Consider the following 17334-nt stretch of genomic DNA (forward strand, 5'->3'; position numbering starts at 1 on the left):
GGAATGACAGTAGACTTCTTCAAGCTGCTTAAGTGTTGACACTTTTAAGTGACCATCTACTCTATAAGGTAGTAAATTTCAAGTAACAGTAAAAGAGGACATCCCCTGGAAAAGTCTCCCTTTAGAATCAAATAACAAAAGGACAAATCCTACTTGCTTGAACTCTGGAGGATGACAGAGATGGAGAAGGACTCCACAAACACTTAATTGAAGAAAAAGAAAAAGAATCTCCAAAATCAGGTTTCCATTCCAACCCATCATTGTGGACCTCTCCCATTCACTTGGTACCAAGCAGCTTGGGAGTTGCACAGAGGGAGCATGGCACTGGTCCCTCCTGTTGCAGATACAAACTATAGAGTCACTCAGAGCAGTGACAGAGAACCCCATGCATATCCAGGCACAGGGACCCAAATTTGCAGAGAACTAGGAAAGAACACAAGCGTCTGAGGAGTGGCACACACAAAAGTGTCTCCAGGAAGAAAAAACAGAGCCCACGGCAGAACTGTTGCAAGAGGTACACACATTCAGTCCAGTCTTTTTTAGGTGGTTTGCTGGACCACTTAAATGCAAAATGGACCTTTCTGGATTGATCCAACCTCTGGACTGACCCATTCTTGATCCCAGGTCAGGATACCCTAATGGAGAAGAAACCAGAGACGAAAAAAAAAACAAAAAACAAGGGAGCAGATATGGCTGAAGTAGCTGGGTGCCCACCTCTCACAGAAGTTCCAGGTTCGGCTTCTGGTGCCCCCTAAAGACAACAAACAACGAGCAGACATCGAGCAAAAACCACAAGCAGACAATGAGCAAACAATGAGCAAACAAGTAAACAATGAGCAAAAACAAAAAAAAAAGCAGGAAATGGAAGTGGCTCAAGGGTTGGGTGTCTGCCTCTCATTTGCCTCTCCCAGGTTCAGTTCCTAGTGCCTCCTAACAAAAAAGAAACAGACAGCTGAGCAGGCAGTGAGCAAAAGACAACAAGCAAACAGATGCAGGAGACATCAGGGAGGGGGGAACTGTAGAGGTTATATCATCAGATAAAAGAGATTTCAAAGGAAAGACTACTGTCAGGAATGAAGCCATTATTAAAAAAAAAAAAAAAGACTCACAAAAAAAGGGGGTGGGGGAAACTGAAGTGGTTTAAGACGAGACAGGTCCCAAAACTGATAAGAGCAAGGAAAAGGGGGCAATGAGTTGAGGGAAGAATTTAAACAAACTACAGGAGCTGGGGGGAAAATTCTGCACAAAAACCAACGGAACTGACCAAAATTCCTGGAGAAGGAACAAAGAGGAAAGGACACTTCTTCCTGGAGGCAAAATAACTGTACAAAAAGTGTAATCTTAAGTTTTGAAAATTGCATTACTTTTATTTTTATGTGTGATAAGATAGAGTGGAGTGAGCTATGCCTATTTCCTATTATTCCTCCTAAGTCAGATAAGGTTTTTACAAGAAATTTCCAGCATTTACAAGGAAGAGATAAGCACTACAAATTTTATGTCTTCAATTACATTAAAGCTCCTATATTATGATGATGCAAAAGTAACTGAGGACTTTTAAATTATACTATGCTTAAAGTTAATTTGCATAAATACATGTGTTATGTTTTGTTTACTATGAAATTAAAATTATTTAATGAGGAATAATTAAACTTTGATAAAAGCCTATGATGGTTATGTCTTGTGTGTAATATTACTTATTTAGATAGATATTAAAGATATCTTTCTAGAAAACAAAATGGTACCATATAGCAGGGCGAGAATCAGATGAAGAGCTGAGAAAATGTGAAAAAACATAGGTTACTCTAAAGGTCCAGATTAAGTTGGACCAAGCATCAAGGAAATCTTAATGCTAAGCCAATCAATAAAACCCTAGGCAAGAGGGAGAAGTTATCCTTCAGGGTTAACACATCAAAATAAATCAGATGGGGAATGGATGTGGCTTAAGCAGTTGAGTGCCCTCCTCCCACATGGGAGGTCCCAGGTTTGGTTCCTGGTGCCTCCTGAAAAAACAAAACCAACCAATCAACGCAGGGATGCCAATGTGGTTCAGTGATTGAGTGCTGGCTTCCCACATATGAGGTCCAGGGCTCAACCCCCAGCCCCCAGTATCTCAAAATAATAATAATAATAATAATTGGATGCCCAGATATCAGCGAAAAATTATAAGCCATACTAAGAAACAAGAAGATATGATTCAGTCAAGGGAACAAATTAAAACTTCAGAGGAAAAAGAATTTGGAACAATTAATCAAAGAAGTTCAAACAAATCTCCTAAATCAATTCAAGGATATGAAGGAATAAAGATATAAAGGATATAAAAAGACAACATGTGAATATAAAGAAGATTTTCAAAGTTTAAAAAAAAAAAATAAATTATGGGGATGAAAGGCTCAATAATTAACATTAAAATACACTAGAGGCATAAAACAGCAGATTTGAATAGGATGAAGAAAGAGTCAATGTACTAGGAAAGGACATTTGAAATCGCACAGTCAGAAGAACACAAAGAAGAGAAAAACTTGAGCAGTGTATCAGAGATTTGAGTGACAGCACAAAGTACACAAACATATGTCATGGGTGCCCCAAAAGAAGAAACAGCATAAGGGGCAAAAAGAATATGTGAGGAAACAGTGGCCGAAAATTTCCAGATTTTTATGAAAGACATAAATATACATGTCTGAGAAGGACAATGTACTCCAAACAGAATAAACACCCACAGACTTACTCCAACACACATACTAATCAAAATGTCAAAGGCCAAAGATAAAGAGAATTCTGAAAGCAGCAAGAGAAAAGCATTTATCACATACAAGGGATCCTTAATAAGACTAAGTGCTGATATCCTATCAAAAACCATGGAGGTGAGAAGGAAGTGGTATGATATATTTAAGGTACTAAAAAAGAAAAATATCCAGCCAAAAATTCTTTATGCCACAAAAATGAGGGAGAGTTTAAAATATTCACAGATAAGCAGAAACTGAGAGAATATGTCAACAAAAGACCCAACCTAAAAGAATTACTAAAAGGAGATCTGCAGGAGGAAAGGAAAAGACTGGATAGAGTGGCTTGGAGTGGTGTGAAGAAATGAAGATCTAACAGTAAGAGTAACTAAAAGTGTACATGCAAAACCCAATAGTACTGTATACTCAACATACAACTCTACTGTTTAATTCCTACAAGAGTCAGAATACAAGTGAACAAGAAAAAGATATACTTGCTTATAACGGACATGCAAAATGTATAGCGGTAGAGGGGGAGAAAAATACTATAAAGAGGGGAAACAGAGGGGTATGGGAATGTTACATATAGACTATAGTTAACAGAAACATTGTAATATTTTTACAGAAATGACTAAGTACTATAGCAACACTAAGGGTCAATAATGGGGTTATAAAAGGTGGTATGGGATTTTTCCTTTTGGAGTAACAAAAATGTTCTAACGTGGACTGAGCTGTTGACAGCATAACTCTGTGATGAAACTGAGAGCCAGTGAGTGTACACTTTTGATGGACTGTACAAGGCAGGGGACCATGTAACACAAAGAAACCAGTGATGAATGAAGGACTGTGGTTAACGAGCAAAATATAAGAATATTCTCTCACGAACTGCAACAATATACAAGACTAATACATGATGTTAATAACAGGATGGTTTGTGGGAATAATATATCAAATATAAGCTATGGACTCTAGGTAGCAGTAATATTATGATGATGTTCTTTCATCATTTGTAACAAATGTGTCACAATAATGTAAGGTTTTGGTGGTAGGGCAATGTATGGGAATCCTGTACGGTATGCATGCTTGTTTTGTAAACTCACAACTTCTCAAATTAAAAAAAAGAAACTTTTTACAGGAGACAAAGGACACTATATATTAACAAAAGGGTCATTCCACCAAGAAGAAATAACAATCATAAATATTAATGTAACTAACCGCAGTTCCCCAAAATATAAGGCAAACACTGGCAAAAATGAAGGAAGAAATAGACAACTCTACAATAACAGTTCAAGACTTCAATATACTAGCCATCAAAATATAGAACATCTAGACAGAAGATCAATAAGGAAAAAGAGAACTTGAATACTATGATAAATGAAAGGCCTACCAGGCATAAACAGAACATTGTACCACCAAACAGCAGGATATATATTCCTCTGAAGTGCACATGGATCAATCTCCAGGAGAGACCACATGTTGGGTCACAAAATGAGACTCAATATAATTTTAAAAGATTGAAATTATAGGGAAGCGGATGTGGCTCAAGTAATTGGACTACTGTCTACCATATAGGAGGGTCCAGGGTTCAGTTCCTGGGGCCTTCTGGTGAAGGCAAGCTGGCCCACACAGTGAGCTGGCCTGTGTGGAGAGCTGGCTCATGCAGGAATGCTGGCCCACATAGGAGTGCTGGCCCATGTGGAGAGCTGGTGCATCAATACGACACAACAACAACAAAAAAAAGACAGAGAGGAGAAACAATAAGAGATGCAGCAGACCAGGGAGCTGAGGTGGTACAAGAGAATGAGCATCTCTCTCACCCCGGAAGGTCCCAGAATCAGGTCCCAGAGCTGCCTACTGAGAATACAAGCAGACATAAAAGAACACATAGCAAATGGACACAGAGAGCAGACAATGGGAGGCAGGGTAAATAAATCTTAAAAAAAAAAAAAAAAAAAGAAATTATATAAAGCATCTTCACCGACCACAATAGAATGAAGCTGGAAATCATTAAGAGGCAGAGAACTGGAAAATTTGCAAATACATGGAAGTTAAATAACACAATCTTAATTAATGGCCAAAGAAGAAATCACAAGGAAAATCAGGAAATATCATGAGATGAATGAAAATGAAAAAATAACATATCAAAACTAATGGGATGCAGCGAAGGCAATGTTGATGGGGGAAGTTATGACCCTAAATGCTCACATTTAAAAAGAAGTGGGAAGTGGATGTGGTTCAAGCAATTGGGTTCCTGTCTACCACATGGGAGGTCCATGATTTGGTTCCCAGTGCCTCCTAAAGAAGAGCTGGAGTGACAGGCAAGCACGGCAAGCTGACACAAGATGACACAAGAAGAAAAACATAATGAGAGACATAAGAAGCAGGGAGCAGAGGTTCCTGCGGCCTCCTAAAGAGGACAAGCAGGAGGGAAAGCTGGCATGACAGGCAGGCACAGTGAGTTGACATGACAAGATGATGCAACAAGAGACACAAGAGGAAAAACATAATGAGAGACACACCAAAAAGCAGGGAATGGAGGTAGCTTAAATGATTAGGTGCCTCCCTCCCACATCGGAGGTCCCAGGTTCAGTTCCTGGTACCTCTTAAATAAATAAGATGAACAGACACAGCAAGTACAAACGACAAGGGGGTGGGGAAGGAGAATTTAAAAAAATAAAAATAAGAAGAACCAACCACACCAAAAAACTGAGCAAGACGACAACTGCAAGCAGGAGAATCCCAACCATTAGCCATGTGGGATCAAAGTCTCCTCTCAATTAAGAGGTGGAGTGGGCATCACCACCCCAGAGTCCACAGGATTGGGAATAAAATATGCCTAGAATGGATTTACCAGTATTCTACTATAGAATTACTGATTCTAGCAATGGAAGAAATTATATCATTGATGTGGAGACAGTGGCCACTGGAATTGCGGAAGGCAGGGAGAGGGAAAAAGAGGCGGAATATGGGGGCATTTTCCAGACTTGGAGATGTCCTGAATGATATTGCAAGGACATTATATATTCCACCATAACCTACTGAATGGACTGGGAGAGAGTGTAAACTGCAATGTAAACTATAATCCATGCTGTGTAGCAGTGCCCCAAAATGTATTCATCAAATGCAATGAATGTACTGCACTAATGAAAGGAGTTGATATGAGAAAAATGGGGAGTGTGGGGACTGGGGCATATGGGAATCTCCTATACTTTTTTAATGTAACATTTTGTGTGATCTATGTATCTTTTAAAAATAAATAAAACATATTTAAAAAAATAAAATAAGAAGAGCTAAAATCAAAGACCTAACTGCATACTTGGTAAAACTAGAAAAAGAACAGCATACTAATCCCAAAGCAAGTAGAAGGAAAGAAATAACAAAGATTGGAGCACAAAAAATGAAACAGAGAATACAAAAAAACCAACAGAGATCTAGATCTAAGACAGCATCGGAGTATCTCAGATAGAGCATAGCTTTCTTGTACAATAGGGGAAGAAGGCACAGAAGTCATACAAGGGAGCCGCTTTGGAGATCTGCAGACCAGGAGAGTGCTGCACACCTCTACTGGGAGGGACTGGGGATGGAGAAACTGAGAGGCCAAAGGGAAATCTGATAATCGATGCCCCAGCAATTGGGAACACAACCCATTCCCAACACCCAAAGTGAACAGCTTTGGTAAAACCTGTGGCTGAGCAGTCAACAGAGAGGGAAAGGACATAATTCTCTCTAGAAAGAGGGAGGGTGCACCTGAGGGCTGAGTATAGTTTCATGTCAGTGAATATAACCACTGTAATTCAAATCGCTGGTTCAGAAGAGCTAATCAGTGGAAACTGAAGGATTCTTCTCTGTGTAAGGGTTTGCCGAGGAATGCCATTTGCTAGCCATCTGGGAGAGTGAAGAAGACAGGCTTGTCCCTCTCATTTCTTTCCTAGGCACTGTACGTGTAGTCTGTGTTGCATTAGCAGCTCACAGCTCCTGTTTTGATTACTTAAATAGGACAAATTTTAAAAAGTAAAAAAATTAAACTAAAAATCAAAGAGAGCTGTGAAACAAAACCACTAGGCAAGAGAGAAATCAACCACCAGAGTAAATTCACTAACATATTCAGATGCCTAAACATTGGCAAAAAGTTACAAGACATACAAAGAAACAGGAAGAGATGGCTCAGCCAAAGGAACCAAAAAGTCTGACAAGATGCAGGATTTAAGACAAACAACAGATCTCCTAAGTCAATTCAAGAAGTTGAAGGAAAATATGACTAAAGAGATGAAGGATATTAAGACGACACTGGATGAGCATAAAGAACAATGTAAAAGCCTGCAAAGAAAAGTAACAAGAGCTTATGGGAATGAAAGACAAAATGGATGAGGTAAAAAAATACATTAGAGGCATATAATAGCAGATTTGAATGACAGAAGACAATCATTCCAAGAAAAAAATAATACATTTATATTTATAGCTTTTATATTGCTGGTGGCAATGTAAAATGGTACAGCTACTACAGAAGACAGTTCCGGAGTTCCTCAGCAAGCTAAGAATAGAATGCATGACCTCCCTAACCCTCTAGTAGATATATACCAAAAGAAGTGAAAGCTGGTACTCTAACAGATATTTGCACACCAATATTCATAGGAGCAGTATTCATCATTGCCAAAAGATGGAAGCAACCCAAGTGCCCAAGAACTGATGAATGATACAGGTGATTGTGGTTAAAAAAGGAAATTTTAGGTCATATATATGTTACTAGAATAAAAATTTTTTTCTTTCTTTTTTTTTTTAAGATATATACATCACAAAAATGTTACTTTCAAAAAATGTAAGAGGTTCCATCCCCCTCTAGAATAAAAATTAAAAGATTAAACACTGGACTGTATAACAGTGAAACCTATTGTAAATGATGAACTATAGTTATGAATTATAACAAAAGTACCACACTAATGCAAAGTGTTAGTAATAGGGGGAGGGTATATGGGAATGCTATATTTTTTATATGATTTTTCTGTAAATCTACAACTTACCTAATTAAAGGTATCAACAAAAAGTAAATTTAAAATTTTTTTTTTTTTAAGTAACAGGACCATTTGTAGTGATTAAAAGCCCTGGCTCAGGAGCCAGGTCAGCCTGAGTTCATATCCTGGCTCTCTGCTTAGGAGCTGTCATTTCATGGACTACCTACTTCAACTTTCTGAGTCTGTTTTCTCATCTGAAAATCTGGGTTTATAACTAGTTAATGGGGCTATAGTGAGAACTAAAGAAAATGATATATGACTACAACATGACACTAGGCACAAGGTAAATGGTAGGTACTATTATCATTAAGAAGTGAACCCAAGTGTTATAGGTGTAGCTTAGTGATTGAGTACCTGCTTTCCATGTACAAGGTCCTGGGTTTAATTCCTGGTACTGTCTTTAAAAAAAAAAAAGTGAACCCAAGTGCTAGAAAAATTACAGGTGAAGTAGATGACAATCCAGAAAAGGTGACCTGGCCAAAAGCTTCAGCGTGTTGGTGTCAGAAGGAGCCTTTTTTGGGGAACACAGTCCTTCCAAATCTATAGGCAATGAAAATCTTTGGAGATCCTGGAAGGAAACTGAACTATTGTGCCTCTAGGGTAGACATGAACCAGGTGAGTTCAATTAGCAAATTTTGTATCTAATTAGTGTTATGGGAAAGACATTCCTACGTATCTGTTCCCATAACCTTATGGGAACTTAAGAAATAAAGGATATTAAAGCGACATTTAATATCCTTTATCTGAGACTGAACAAAAAAAGTGAAATTAGATTTGTTATTAACACATTACTAAGAGATACAGGTAGAAGAGAAGTTTTGGAGAAGAGAAAAATATAGTTTCTAATAGGAAATTTTTGTTACATTAAATAAAGATTCCTTAAAAGCACTACTCCAACTCTCAAATCACTTTTGGAATTACTTACAAAATAGATAGCATTTTGTAGAATGACCTTAATGACCTCAATTGTTACACTTATCATCCATAAATATTAGAACCCTAATTTACCTCCTTACCTCGGTCAAAATTGTATTGCTGAGAGATGATTTCCCCCCAGTATTTAGCACACTCAGCAGAAAGTTTCTTTGGTTTGTCTAGTCGACGAATTGCTAATGCTTGAATATGTTTTTGGAAGGCTTCTTCTGTCATGTCTTCTATGGACTTTTCCATTGTAATTAAGAAAGCTTCTACTCTGCTTTCTAGGTAGTGAGGTGGTTTTTCTGACTGGATGATGAATCGCAAGCCCTGTATGCCATTAGCTCGACGAGGCCCACTGAAGACAATGTAGCCTGAAACACAAACACCAGCCAGTCAGGATCTTGGCATTTTAGACACAGGTCACTTTTCATCTTTAAAAAATCATCATGTTAGAGCAAATAAAATCTACTTTAGGGCTTTATGTTACTCACCTATAAAGAAATATTACCAATTAGATAGTCTCAGTTCCTAAGGACAGAGCAGAAAAGCTCTCTGAAGGACAGAAAGATAGAGATAACTTTTTCTTTAAGAAAAAAAAAAAAAAAAGACCTATTTCTCATTTAAACTCATATCCCACAGTCCTCACTCATTTGGTTAATTTCCTTCAATCCATGCTAAAATTAGTCTCATCCCTATGAAAGGCTGGGCTCATTTCATTCTTCCACATCCAAGTTCCTTATGGGAACTTGGCTCTATTAATGCATTTCTTGTTATATAATTAGCAGACCAACTCTGTGACTGTTATTCTGCAGATACCAAGCTAACATATGATCATACTCTGTTACCTTCTTGTGAGCCCATGTGCAACACTTTTTCTAAACCTAAGATTTTGGCTTGACTCCTTCAGCTGCACTACTCTGAACCCCACCTCTAACAGCTGTGGTGCCTCTGCATCCCACCTCTCTTCTCCCTCTATATAAGTACTCTAGTAGTTCTATTTACTCTCACAGATTCACCAGCACATGAAAAAATGCCCCCAAACTAGTCTTTAACCCAATTTACCTCTGTGGACTGGTCTAAACCCAACCCTGGTTATAAACCCTTAGACCTGGATGAGTCACAGCTAAGTTGAACACAGCAAACATGGAGTTATCTTCTTCCCAAATCCCTTTCCTATTTCTACAAATGGGCAGTGCCACTGTCTCTCTTTCTTGGCTGCCAAACCTTGCCTTTCTGTTTTCTAAAACATTCTATATAAGATTAACTTAGACTGTGCATAAGTCAAAAGACGTCCTAGACAACGACATTACCTTAATCCAGATTCCCCATCTCCAGCCTGCCCTCTTTTAGTTAAATCACAGTAGAGCAGCACCCTGGTTACCAACACCCTTCAGATCCCAAGTCTATACAGTGACTTCTAACACTAATGCTTGCATAAGGTCCCAGAGGCTCCTTCCATGCCTCAGAATACATTATTTTCATGTTTTGTCCTACTGCTCTTCCCTTGTTTAGAATACATATCCTCACCTTCCTCTGTGATCAATTTCTACTTATCATTCAAAACTCAGCTAGGGCCTGAAGCAATCTAGGATGCTCCAGGCTGAGTAAGTGGGTTCAGCATAGTCTTTATACTTTGAACACCCTTATAGCAGCATTTATCATATGTACTGTAATTATTCCTTTACAGGTCTGCCTTTCTGATTCTGATTAGACTGTGAGCTCCATGAGGGGAAGAATCATCCATTTTTATGCATTTTTTGATGTCCAGCATCTAGCATGGTGGTTATTTTCAAAATGAAAGGTACTTGGAGATACCCAAATCCTTCTTCACTGCTTCTTCTCAGTTGCTGCCATTTAGTCTGCTTCCCATCTTGCTTCCCACAAAAGCCAGCCCTTAGCATCATCCTGCCTTTCCCCAAAATATCCTTTTTATTGACATATAGGTGACATACAGTATCATCTTATTAAGAATTGCCCTAATGTCCATAAGATAGTGATTGTTTATCTTTCAGAAGCAGATACCCATTAACAAAGTTTTCACAAGTTTCTCCGAATAGAGCATGCACGAAGCATAATTTAGGAGATTCTACATGTGGAAAAAGTTTTCTGAGGACAATGGTTGTTGCTATTCCCCCAGCTTCCCTCTCACCTAGCTGCTCCTTGGTGCGCAATGTGTTGAAGCAAGGTTCCGAGATGATCTGACAGAACAGCTCCAGAAACATGTTCTCTGAGGTGCTCTGCATGTCTGTTTGATAGTATATTTCAATGCCACAGTTATTGTGAACTTCATTCCTCTGCTGATAAACAAACCATCCTCCTAGGAAGTTTCAAAAAGAAAGCCATAGGTTCAAGAACTTATTTAGGGCTTATTAAAGTTCATGTTTTGTTTGGCTTTTTAAAGTTGTTCAATTTGGTTGATGTTTTTTGTTGTTGTTGTTTGTTTGTTTTAAAGGAGGTACTGCGGATTGAACTTGAAACCTTGTACATGCAAAGCAGGTGCTGAATCACCAAGCTACATCTGCTCCACCAGTTGTTTTGACAACTGCAAACTGCAATTAATTTGTTAGGATGTGACACTCATTAAACTTACTAAGAGAATCCTAATATAGTGATATACATTTGGTAGGCCCTCCATTAACAATCATGGAGTTTAAAGGAGAAAGAACTTATAAAATATTCATTTTATGACTAAGCATTAATGCTAATGCTATCCATCATTAATAAACTATATAATATACTGTATGTGCAAGATTCAAATTAGTTAATTCATGTCAGAATGTCAATAGAAATACCACCTGCGTTTTAACAACCACACAAAAAATTTAAAATTACTAGTTAAGCTTTTAGTATCTTCTGTTTCTATTTAGCATTTATTCCCAATATTGTTTATCCATACAAACACTTAAGGTCATTTTACAAATAGAGGACTATGTATAAAATGCCTATAGATAACTTAGCCTAACATCATCATTTTAGAGATGAGGAAGTTAAGACCTTGAGAAGTGGGATCAACCTGTTCAAGTATACAAAGTTGGAGAATGGGGAGCTAAGACTAAAAGTCATATCTATTGATCAAATAATTCATCAAAGTTATAAATAGATAATCACACTTGGTTTTTAAGATGAAACTGGAAGGATAAGTAGGTGTGTACCAAGGTCCACGGGGAAATGAGGTGAAGGGAGGTACCATTTCAGGAGGATGAAACTGTTATGGGGAAAAAAGCACAGATGAGGAGGGACAAGCAAGAATTGAGTTTGAACTAAAAAAACAAACAAACAAAAACAATGCTTCTGATTCCTGTTCTAATATATTTCCCACTATACAGTTTTGAACAATATTGACAGTAACACTTAATGAGTTTTTATATCAGAAGAAACCATTGTTAAGGTGAAAGTAACCTAACACTGAAAATCCCAATACGTTATAAACTACTCTTAAAACTTATTTCCTAAACTAGTTCTGCCAAAGATGCCTACATGATTCCAATTAAATATTATGACTATATGATTCTAGTTTCCTTTGGTATCAGGAATTGAACCCAGGATGGTCAAGCACTAAGTTATACCTGCTCCCTAGTTTCCATTTTTTACAAATAAATTTCATGTCATGCTGCACAGTTAACATCTCTTTAGCTTCATGATATTTTAAATTCCTAACCCCTCTACACTCAAGTACCAATTAATCCCAGTGTCATTCTCTTTAATTACCTACCTCCAATTTCACTTCTCTGGCCTACCAACAGAGAAATTTCTGGCAGATTTCTCTATCTCTAACTATACTTACACAAACAGTAGAGGCTCTCAGTGGACTACTACCATAAAACCAAACATTGATGTACAAGTGAATTCAACCCATCTATGTCATCTACAATATTATGTCCAAGTAGTCCATTTCCAAAGTAACAGCATTTCGACTTACTATCAGGGAGCTGAACTTCTCTATACCGAACCAGCTGACTTGGAAGGAGAGGTTTAGTATGAGCATGTTCAATAAGGGTGTCTTCGACCATCTGCATAATTCCTAATGCAGCCTAGAAAGAAAGACATATCTGTCACAGTTCATTACAAAAACATAAACTTCTCTTGCCTGTGAAAACAAAAACAATACATTGGATAGTAGTCCAAGCAATACAAAAACAATATGCTTGTGAAATAAACTAATCTCATCTATCATAAAAATGATTTTAAAATCAGAGTTAAATACATGTGCTCTTTCAAATGGGTAAATCCAGAATTTCTCAGTATAGTCTATTTTCAGTATAGTCAATATAGTGCAGTAAAGAGAAACAAAGACCCAGACAATCTTCAACATTGATCCTGATCCTAGGAAAGAGACACTGCCAAAGCTAGAGAGGTAATGGTGATGAAAAGTTGGTCCCATGTGAATGATCCCAAAAGCAGATACCTGGGGTGTAATCACAAGGCCTTGTTTGGAGTAATATTAACCTTGTTAGGAAACCCATCTTTCTGATGTATTAACATCTGATATTGGGCATATTGTTTTAGAAGTGGTATAGCACAGTGGTGGGGAGTATGGGCTCTTGAAACAGACTGCCAATGGGAATTCTGAAATGCTTTCCCCCTGTGCCAAACGTTTGCTGATAATATATACTTTAATCATAACGCAAGATGTAAGGGCTACTATAACTTTAATTTTATAGATAAGGAAACTGAGCAAAGAGGGGTCAAGACATTTGCAAAAGATTACATTTCTAGTATGTGGCACAGGTGGGATTTGAATCCAGGCTGTCTGATTCCACATCATGTACTCTTATCTGCTATACAGTCTTGCTGCCCTATAGAGAGAGCAGGGCTAAGTATTCCTGTTTTCCCCTATGCCTACGAAAGGCAGGCAACAGCAGAGGCAGCTGTGAGGAAAGGAGGCTCACAGTTAACCACCATCATTCCAGCTCCCCCATCCCGTCCCCTCTCTTACCTTCTTCCAAAGCAGAGGAGTTTTGCGTGAATAACTAATGTGTTTGTAATCACATTGTGTTGGTCTTATGAAAGACCAGAGGAAGAAATCTCTTGGTCTGAAACATAAAAGGTTGCTAAAACACTACATAAAATAAGCACACAACCCACCTGTTTTGTTATGTTTCCATGCAGAAGGGCTTCAATGTGCAGCCTTGACAGGAGCTGAGGTATGAAGGCCTTAAGGCGAGGGAGGGTGACATCTTTAAAGGTGTAAAAAAATATTAGGCACTACCTATAAGGTTTTGTATTGTTTTAAATTTGAGATAATTTTAGACTCAGTGGCTGCAGAAATACTACAAAGTCCCTGTATATTTCACACCCAGTTTTCGCTAATATTAACATCTTTCAGAACCATAGTACAATTATCAAAACTGAGAAATTAATATTGGTATGATACTACTAACTAAACTACAGATTTCATTTGGATTTCAGGTCTTCCACTAATGTCCTTTTTGTTTCAGCATCTAATCCAAGATAACACATTGTATTTATCAGCATCATGTGTCCATAGTCTCTTCCAATCTGTGACAGTTACCCAGTCTTCTCTTTCAAGACCACAGGATTTTTGAAGAACGCTGTTCAGTTGTTTTGCATCCTATCAGCAGGTACATGATGTTGATATGTCCTAGTACTGGTGATGTTAACATTGATCACTTGGTGAAGGTGATGTCTACCAAATTTCTTCACTATAAATTTATTATTTTATCCTTTTGGTTATAATTGAATAACTCAAAACAATGTATTCTCTATAAGCAATTCTGAAAAGCCTATTGAGGCCTATTTTTTCCATTGTAATTAATAAATACTGATTTGGGGGGAAATTCTACTTTGAGACTATATAAAATAACCTGTTTTTCCATAGGTTTTCCCAATTTTAGCATCCATTGGTGGATATTAACTGCAACAAGTATTAAAATGGTATCACAATGCTGATCTTTCCATTTCCTTCATTCCTTTTACCTTTATGAATTTAATTCTTGGAAGAGTTGTTCCTTTTCCACTAGGACACCACAATAATACCTGCTACAGTCAAGATCTACCAATGCTAAAATTTGTGGGTGAAATTTAAGGAGAAATGGGGAGGAAACTGAATTTTAACAAGTGTTTGCTATGGATCAGATGTTTTACTGATATTTTATATTCCAAAAAGTATGTACTATTACCCCCATTTTAAAGGTAAAAAAACTGAAGCTAAGAAAATTTAAACTTCCTGCCCACAGGCATCAAGCTAGTAAGTTGCACAGCTGGGATTTAATCCTTGGTGGCACTAACTCTAAAGTGCATACTCTCCACTCCACTATATTCCTTAGGAGTCCCTTCACTAGACACCCTCAGTGTTCTCTGTGAACCTCTATCAGAATACTTACCCTTTGCTTCTGCTGAAATGACCTGTTTACATTTACACTTCCCCACTAGACTAGGGCTCCTCAACCCAAGAAATCCCATCTAGTTGATTGCTTCATATCCAAAGCACCTGAAGCCCAGGGCAGAGTATGCAGCAGGCAGCCAATAAATGCTGCTAGACCACACTGATATCAGGGGCCCTTGCCACCCTGGCATTTGGATTTGCTGACTGACTGAGAGGGTATTGGGACAGTCAACCTCTCACACTGAGCTGTCTCCAAATTAAGCCACCTTGACATTACTGGATTTTGGTATGAGTGTATATACCAACAAAGAATGACTATTTATTAGAAAATTTCAAAAAAGTGCTGACTTTCTCTTCATAAAGCCTATTTTAGAAAGGCTTCTCATGAGTTTATGAATTTAGTCATGAGGTAGTATTTACTTTGGAACTCACTCTGGTTATGATTCACATGCCGTCTGACCCACATTCTAACAAAGTGGAGAAAAAAACAAATCTGCTTTTTAATCATACTGAAGGCAGGCACAATTTCTTGACAACATATTTTAAATCAATTATATGTTGTTTTTTAAAGGTAAAACTCTTGCTAGTAACTGCACATGATTTGGCAAAGAAAAGTATATTAACTGTCCAGATAAAAAATGCATCTGGCTCTAGTTATTGAGTTTTATAACCCATACTCCTACCCAATGCCTGAGAGGTAACCAGTAAAATAATGATTTTCAATACTTTGCTCTTGATTTGTCACTGAAGATATCAAAAGTATAAGATTACATAATGAGTATAAATAAGGACTTGTCATAAAAGAGCATTAAAAATTCAACAGTATTCTTACTTTAACTTGCATTTTAATCCTTATTGCTGAGAATATAGGAAGAAAGGTTAAATAAGTGAAATAGTACTGGTAAAAGTGAAAAAGAAAAAACAAGAAAGGATGATAATCAGTCTACATTTTTTCCTTTAATAAAGCAACCCCAAAAGTAATTCATTCCATTTAATAGGCACTCATCAGATACACAATTAGGGCTTAATATTATACTAGATATTAAATGAAGGGGATAAAAAGAAGTCATAATCACTGCCCTCAAGGAAATTCGGACAAAATCCCTGAAATCTAAATTTAAGAAAATAGAAAACAAACAAACAAAAAACCAAAAGATAAGTCTAGGCTTTACACATTTTCTAGTTTTTAAATCAACTGAACAGATCTAAGGATACCAAAATGGGAAACATGCCTGAGCACTGTTTCTTAGTGATAAGACTTTCAAGTTCTGCCCACTTTTCCTTTCCTGAAAAGGTCAATGTTAATGAGGTAAGTGCTTGGATCAGAACATTTAAACACCTGTTTGAAGCCTATGAACAGTATATAACTTACTATTGGGTTTAGGCTGAAAATAACAAATGTGGCTGAACTGCCTGAATGCAAAAGTCACTTCAAAGGCCATTAATGTTTGCATAAAAAAATATGGATTGCTTGCTTTAATAGAACTACAAGTTATTAGAATGTATAAAACATTTGGTAACAGGATAAACCAAAATTTTAGAAAAATAAAATGAAGAAAATATTAGGTTTTAATTAGGAAAAAGAGACTCACCATCCAAGGCTTCTTTTAACTCATCTTTAGTCCAGGCCACTTCTGTCATCAGCAAGCGGAGGTAGTACATGGCATGCTGGTGAGGCTGTTCAGCCCGGAAATTGTTAAGAGACCGCATATACTAGGTGAAAGGAGACATCAATTTTGTATATCCTTTTAAATTGGCTTCAAAAGATCAGCTATAACTGAACTTCATTTTTTATAAATTATGCGTTACTAGGATGTAGGAATTTTACTTCTTTCTCCTTTGTGAAGAAATGTAAATAATACTTAAACTAAAGGGCATGCTTTTTCTTTGTCCTGGCTGCCGTTTTACCCCACCCCACCCTCAGCACTTGACATGTACTCAAGTGCATTCACTATAGCACACACTATCTCTAGAAAGTTATCCCCAACTTCGCAGGGCCTCCATATTTTGGCATCCTTAGATTCTAACACTGTAAGTTTTTTCTTGCAAGTCTCTATAGTTCTGCTAAGCAAGCAACATGGTTATACATTTACAAATACACACATATATATAAATAAAATATTGCCTCTTTGTTTGAAAACTGATGGTAATTTTTCATGGTATACAATGAAGGTCATAGTTTGACTTTAAAAGCAGCTCTCCATCTCGCATTTCCATTAGGCCAAACGTGAGTTAACTTTAAGTGAAAGATATACCAAGCCTAAATAGTCTGCCCCAAGTGACAAGGTTCACATGGAAGGGCAGAGCTTATCCTGCTAAATCCTGTGTTCTTATGAAATGG

General features: G+C 37.4%; 1 protein-coding gene across 7 annotated transcripts in view; it reads right to left on the reverse strand.

Annotated features, from left to right (window-relative positions):
- IDE (insulin degrading enzyme) overlaps positions 1-17334 on the reverse strand; it is a 126442-nt gene that overhangs the window by 14813 nt on the left and 94295 nt on the right. For all 7 annotated transcript variants that reach the window (XM_004449999.5, XM_023585816.3, XM_071215773.1 and 4 more), the window contains 5 exons: positions 16586-16706; positions 13733-13824; positions 12567-12678; positions 10797-10964; positions 8746-9018 (listed from right to left, as the gene is read on the reverse strand). In XM_004449999.5, coding sequence (XP_004450056.1) covers positions 8746-9018; positions 10797-10964; positions 12567-12678; positions 13733-13824; positions 16586-16706 — 766 coding nt within the window. The remainder of the gene's footprint in view (positions 1-8745; positions 9019-10796; positions 10965-12566; positions 12679-13732; positions 13825-16585; positions 16707-17334) is intronic.

This window comes from Dasypus novemcinctus, chromosome 6 (assembly GCF_030445035.2).
Source record: "Dasypus novemcinctus isolate mDasNov1 chromosome 6, mDasNov1.1.hap2, whole genome shotgun sequence".
In the NCBI taxonomy this organism is placed as follows: Eukaryota; Metazoa; Chordata; class Mammalia; order Cingulata; family Dasypodidae; genus Dasypus; species Dasypus novemcinctus.